Source organism: Zingiber officinale, chromosome 7B, assembly GCF_018446385.1.
Source record: "Zingiber officinale cultivar Zhangliang chromosome 7B, Zo_v1.1, whole genome shotgun sequence".
In the NCBI taxonomy this organism is placed as follows: Eukaryota; Viridiplantae; Streptophyta; class Magnoliopsida; order Zingiberales; family Zingiberaceae; genus Zingiber; species Zingiber officinale.
The window spans coordinates 16800169-16806964 of record NC_055999.1 but is presented as its reverse complement, the minus strand read 5'-3'; the positions used below and the strand labels follow the sequence as shown (position 1 = coordinate 16806964).

The following is a 6796-nucleotide window of genomic DNA, read 5'->3' as shown; positions in this document are numbered from 1 at the left end:
CGGCGATGACCCTCCAATGCTCAAGTAAGCTTCCAGCGAAGCAAGAAGCAATGAAAACTGTAGCGCAACTGTAAAGATTGCGAGAAAAGCATACCTCCATCGATGCTTGAACTCCCCTTTACATAGGGCTCCTGTAGCGTATGCGCACGTTTCTTAAAGCTGACACACTGTTCCAAACCTTCCATGAATAGTTATGTTAGTAAAGTGTCCCTGACACAATACCTTAACGAGCCGAGCATATCTCTGAAGTGACAGTGCAAGCTTCCGCCGTACGATCTTCTGTCTAACCATGCCGTCTGTCAACGATAATAACTCCCAAAAGGATGTTGAAGGATATCCCTTAGTGTCTGTTGCTCAGCCAAACGGGATGAACGCTCACTGAGGATTCCTTGTTCTAGTGTCGTTTGTTGCGGGGTCGAGCAGGGTGACCGCTCGCTGGAATCTCCGTACCCCGCTCGGCTAGAGTCTCCGTTGTCTGGCTGATGAATCTACTACTTGGCCGAGCCGGGTAGCCTGCAGTAGCGTTGTCCGCCTGTGGTTCCCTCGACCATGGCGCCACTCTGCTGATTTGGTCATTGACGTGAGGCCGAGCGGGGTAACCGCTCGGCCTGCTTCTGCAGACACTTGCGTTCACTCCTATCTCGAGCGTCTTAGCTTAATTGGTGGCTGAGCTAGTGATGATGTCAGATCGGACTTTTCACATCTTGGCCGGGTCAACCACTCGCCCGCCCGGCCTGTGATAGGGGGCATTGACTGTCTTGACTTTGACCTCCATCGTGGTGAAAGTCTTTTCCAAGGTGGATCTCTCCTTATCACCACATCAAATAAATTTTATTTAAAATTTAATGTCAAATATATAATTAGGGACTAATAATCATCCATCAAGATCAAGCACAAAAATTTGCATTTGATTTAATAATAATATAAAAATGTCAAACTAATTTCTATTGATCAGAATATAGTATCTATTTTTTAAAATTATTCTAAGTAAATAAGATACATGACTATTTTAAAAAATGATGTGTGCAAATATTTTTTTTTTTTGGAGACAAAATTAAAATAGGTTTTTTTTAAAGTAATTTCCTTTTTTCATTTTCCAATATGTAGTTTGTGAAAATCGACCAAATAATGATCAACCTAAATTTCAAACTTCGACAAAGTTAGGGCTCAATTAGTCTTGTTTGGTGACAAAACCATGTATACAAGGCGGGAAATGAAAAATATCAAGGTTCGTAGGAGAAATCGTTTTCGGAATCACTCGATCGTAGCCGTCGGCAACCGCCGCCAGGAGCTCATTCCACTAAACCGCCGCCTTTGCTGCGCCGCCGGCCGCCCTCCTCACTCGTCCGCCCCACGTCTCCTCTCCGCCGGCCTCCGCCGCGGCCGACCGTCGCCGGAGCCCGTCCAGCTGCGCGTCCCAGTTTCCGAACGCCGTGGCTCCGCCCTCGCGCCGCCGAGCTCGGCCCTCGCGGAAGGCCGGGGCGGCCGCGAAGGCCGCGGCCCAGCAGTCGCCGGAGAGGGCGAGGTCGTAGTCGCGGCGACGGGAGGGGTCGGACAGAACCTCGAAGGCCTCCCCCGCCTCCATGAAGCGCTCCGCATAGCGGCGCTCCTCTCCGGCGGATCGGCACGCGTCGGGGTGCCACCGCAGGGCCAGCCGCCGGTACGCCGCGCGGATCTCTTGCGCCCCAGCGGTGTGTGACACCGAGAGCAGGTCGTACAAGGTGACCGGATCCGAAGAGCCCACCGTGGCGGCGGAGGCACTGACCCTGAATCGAGGAGCTCTTCTGGTGCTGCAGGGAACAGGGAAGAAGGTGGGTTTTTTGCACGCCGGAGAAGCAGCGGAGACAGCAATGGAGGAAATATTACAGAGATGGAAATGGAATGCAGATTTATGGAGTTTCGATGAGTTCTTGTGAATTGGAATTGAAAACAATTACGCCATGCTTTTGTTTCACAGGTCACACCCACAGAAATACTATATAATGGAAGTTTTTCTATTATAATAAATTTATCATCGATTAGGTTGGGAAAAAATTAAAGCATTTTAGAAGAGTGTTGAATAAGTGCAAAATGAAGATTTTACATGTTTTTCTTTCTTCCAATTATGCAATACAGAGTAGGTAAGAGGTTCCTTCATTTGAGGTGAAAATTAATTCTGAAATATTTTAAATTAATTACTTGAATAATTTTGATAGATATTTTTCCCACGTCACATCAAAATGCCCGTAACACAATTTCTACTCGTATGCATTTATTAGATTAAATGTCATTGTTAGTATGGAAGGGCTGATCAGTTGAGCCAAGTGCAACATCACAAACTTTTTCCTCCAAAATCAAACCAATTAAAAATTAGGCAACTCAACCTATTTGCTAAGTAGTCCCCCTTGGCTAACGTGCAATAGAAAGGTAAGATTATATTTAGATATATATATCATTCTATCTTTAGTTATAATATATTTATAGGAATTTTTTAAAATAGGACATGTAATCACAGGATGCTAAACTTTTACTCACCATCAATACTTTTTAATTTATCTTAACAGCCAATAAAAAAAATTTATAGAGCTAAATGATCATCCTAAATTTAATATTATCGAGCTCATCAATTTTTTGTAAGTAGTCAAAAGTAATAGTAACATACTCACCATCTTAAATTGTTCATTATTACCACATTGCAATAAACTATTAAATTTTGCAATTTAAACTATTGAATTGAAGAGGCTTGTTTCATAAACAATATCCTGCCGCTGGACAATCAATTACTAAGGAAAGTTTGGAAAATTTATTTGTGTTTGCGTCCTTTGCTTTTTTCTTTTTTTTTTTCGAATTTCATTTTAAAATTGCCCACGTTTTCAATTGTATATGTGTCTGTTAGAACTAGCGCGAGCTAGAGATGTGTTGAATAGTTTGGACCGCTTCATCATGCTCATTGTTTGAATACCCAATAAATAACTTGAATCAAATTTGACATTACATGTACATTATTTTGATTTTACTTAGTATTTATTTCTTCAAACGTCTAATCCTATGCCTAGTCCTAATCCTAATGATCTATTACTATTATGACCTTTTCCTTCTCGGATGTCTTCTGAAGGTGGAGAATCCTGTTACAATACTTGTTATTACAAGCAAATATAAGCAATACAAAATACAAATGAAAATGAAAGTGAAAACACTTTACACTTGAGACACCTTAGTTTGGATGTTTGTTTGTCGCTTTGGATTACTTTTTGATGGTGAAAAATACAGCAGTACTTTGTCTCTAACCCCTCAAGATCTACCCCCCTCTCTTTCAAGCAAAACCCTACTTATATGGTTACTGTTAGGGTTGATTTTCACCGACCAATTAATTGTTTACCATCACCAATCGATTGCCACATCGAATCTGATCATTTAAATCTATAGAATGATTTGTTTTACCTTACCAATCGATTGGTGAAACTTGTCAATTGATTATTTGCCTTCGGTCGAACTGACCAGTCGATTCAAAAGTATTTTGTTCGCTGCTACAGTACTAGAAAAAATATTGTAGTAGAAAACCTTAAATTAGGTATTGTAACAAATCCCAAAACTATTGTAGCAAACATTAATCACGGTAGCAAACTTTATTTTTTTGAGTTTAGGGTTTACAGTAAACCTTGACACTGTAACAACCCTAGGTACTATAGCAGAAATCGTAGTTACTATATCAAACCCTAAAAACATCTCAAACCCGTAATTTCTAGGTTTAGAGTCAATCGATTAATCGATATGCCTTATCAACTAACTAATACTCCTATTTTAACTTTACCAAGTTAAATTCTTATATTGCTTGGTATTCAATTGACCTCAATTTACAAGGACTTCTTTGGCTGTGCATCCGGTCAACCTCTGACTTGCTGAGACTTCATGTTGCCTAACATCCGATTAACTTTGATATGCAAGGACTCTATTGTTGTTTGACATCCGATCAACCTTGACTTGCCATGACCTCCATCTTTAAATGTCCATTTCTCTATGACCCACTTGAATTTTATTTCTCATGCTAAGTGTCCAGTTATCAATGACTCACTTGGACTTCACTTTTCATACCAAGTGTTCGGTCCTCAATGACTCTTTTAGACTTCTCTTCTCAGGTCAGCTTTCTGTTAGACTTCTGATCATCAAGTGTCAGGTCAACTGTGACTGATCACCAGGTGTTAGGTCAACTGTAATCCACTTGGACTTTTCTCACCTTATACTAATGCCACATTGGACTTTTAACATTGCCAACTATTCGATTAACCTTGGCCTACTAAGCGTCTCACTTGACTAGAGTCAACTTGAGTCAAGTATCGTCAATTATCCGGCCAAGTATCTAGACCACCTACATATTCTCAAATATGGATACTAAATTTGAATTAACTCAAGCTTATCAACTCAATCAACCTTCACCGTCACAGTAACCGTGCTTCAAAGATTTTAAATTAATTATTATAATCACCCTTCAACAGCACAACATAATTAAAAATAATTCATTGTATTAAAATAATTGAGAATAAAATTGTTATAATTTTAAAATTATAAATTCCATCTTGATGAGAGCGGATCCTTTGGACCACACTTTATGGTCTAAAGAGTGAACCATTATATTAATTAGTTGATTTAGATAGACTCTACCTATTTAGTAGGTGGGATCTATCCAAATTAACTAATCAATCTTTATGATCAATCTTTTAATCTGTAAAGTGTGGACAAGAGGATCCGCCTTCCTCTTGATAATTAATTAAGATCTCTATTCTCTATTAAGCATTTTGGAAGCAAAAAAGTGATTGGTTGAAAGGGGAGATAATCCCAATTTCATGTTAATTTTCAAACCGCAAGTTAACTTTCAAATGGCTTCTAAATTTAGAATTGAAGGTTTTAATTATCATTAGTTTCTAAATATTAATTAATTGAATTATAAAATAAAGTATGTGTTAGTAATAATATTTTTTTTAAATAGGGGTGACTATTGTTCGTTTTATTTTAAAGTAAAAATAAAAAAAGCAAAATCAATAGATGCCGACTGAAATTTTAAATTCAATAGGTTCAAATTCTAAATGTACTTATAATTTACATTATTATTTGATTTATTTTACGACTTCTAAAAAATCTTACACAACAGATCAAACGAATTATTATTAATTTTTAAATATTTTTTAGATAAATGACAGCAGATTACTAATTTATTTTTCGCAGTTATTTATGAATTTTCTGAAAATACATTTATAGAACCGCAGGATGGAGAAATTTGCCGCGGCATGAGTTGGCGCCTAGGCAGTTTGCCGCGGTTTTGAGTTGCCGTCTCGGTGGATTCATCAAAATCCAACTCACTTGCGGCGGTTTTAATTCGGCGCCTTGGTGGATTGAACGTCGACGTCGACGGTGACGGCGACGGCGACGGCGACAGCGACGGAGTAAATTAGATCCCACAAGTAAATCGGTAGATTAGATCGTTAGGTGAGAGAAACTTGTTGGACCTGGAAAGTATTTACGGTGAAATGGAACGGCATCAAGTTGTGTATTCACAGTTTAATCTCTAACTAGGTAATCGACTTGGCTTCTCACTTCTATTTTGCTTCGTCTTATCCATCTCGTTTCACAAACCGCGGTGGTTTGGTGGTTAATTTCGATGTAGAAGTCGATTCTAATTAACAAAGGAAGCATTCTAGAGGCTCACCTGATGTGCCATATTTTCTTCTGTCTTTATCCATCTTTTTTATTTTCATTGATTTTTCAAGATTGACGTCACCAATGCGCTGTTCCTTCCCTATTTCCTCGTGATTCAAATGCCTATAAAGCTCAATGGCGTCTCTGAAGCCACTTCATCATCTAAATTCCAGACAACATCAGTAAAGTAAAGTAAAGTAGTTCTTGTAGCTTCGCAAAAATGGCAGCTTTTGCTCTTTCGTCTCCCTCTAATTCCTTGTACAGATCTTCATTCTCTCCGATCCCCACCAAAACAGCACCCGCTCCTCGATTCAGGGTCTCTGCCTCGGCCGCAGCGGCCGTCGCCGCCCCGGCGGCGCCTGCCACCATGTACGACCTGCTCTCGGTGTCACACACCGCTGGCGCCAGCGAGATCCGCGCGGCGTACCGGCGGCTGGCCCTGCGGTGGCACCCGGACGCGTGCCACTCGGCGGGGGAGGAGCGCTTCTACGCGGAGCGCTTCATGGAGGCGCGGGAGGCCTATGAGGTGCTCTCCGACCCCGCCAGCCGCCGCAGCTACGACCTCGCACTCTCCGGCGACAGCTGGGCCGCAGCGGTCGGCGCTGGCCCGGCCTTCCGCGAGGGCCGCGGTCGGCGGCGAGAGGCCAGCGTGACGGTGTTCGGGAATTGGGACGCGCAGCTGGACGGGCTCCGGCGGCGATCGGCCGTGACGGAGGCCGACGGGGAGGAGACTTGGGGCGGCAGCGTGAGGAGGGCCACCCGCGGCGCCGCGGAGACTGCTGTCTAAGTGGGGAGGCTCCATGGCGCAGATCGGTATCAAATCGACGTCTCGATCGGATCAAGCGACGGATCGACATATTTGCCGGCGGCGGCGTCTCGACGGAACGATCAAACACACGCGGCCTTCGAATCTAAAAGGGATCTCAAAATCTATAACAAGAAAAATGGTAACTCCGGCAGTTGATCAACGGAGCTCTCCAAGATCTTCAATTGTGACCAGATTATAATGGACTGTACTTTTTCTTTTGGTGGTTTCAGGCACCAAATTAAATGGAGATCTAAATTTGTGAAAATTGAAATATCTTCATGTGGATTTTCACTATCATTTGTTTCTCAGTTTGTTTTT

At 41.8% G+C, this 6796-nt stretch overlaps 2 protein-coding genes across 2 annotated transcripts; one reads left to right on the top strand and one right to left on the bottom strand.

The window, feature by feature from the left end:
- Window positions 1–1300: 1300 nt before the first annotated feature.
- On the bottom strand, window positions 1301–5692 carry LOC122004204 (chaperone protein dnaJ 20, chloroplastic-like). Its single transcript, XM_042559126.1, has 2 exons — window positions 5681–5692; window positions 1301–1909 (listed from the first exon to the last, which is right to left on the bottom strand). Exons 1-2 carry the CDS (start codon window positions 5690–5692, stop codon window positions 1301–1303), a joined length of 621 nt encoding a protein of 206 aa, XP_042415060.1.
- Window positions 5693–5890: 198 nt separating this feature from the next.
- Window positions 5891–6457, top strand: LOC122004203 (chaperone protein dnaJ 20, chloroplastic-like). The gene has a single exon (XM_042559125.1). It carries the CDS (start codon window positions 5891–5893, stop codon window positions 6455–6457), a length of 567 nt encoding a protein of 188 aa, XP_042415059.1.
- Window positions 6458–6796: the final 339 nt, after the last annotated feature.

What these genes read in the sequence shown, in the direction of transcription:
- LOC122004203 (XM_042559125.1), top strand. Translation starts at nt 5,891, where the DNA reads ATGGCAGCTTTTGCTCTTTCGTCTCCCTCTAATTCCTTGTACAGATCT.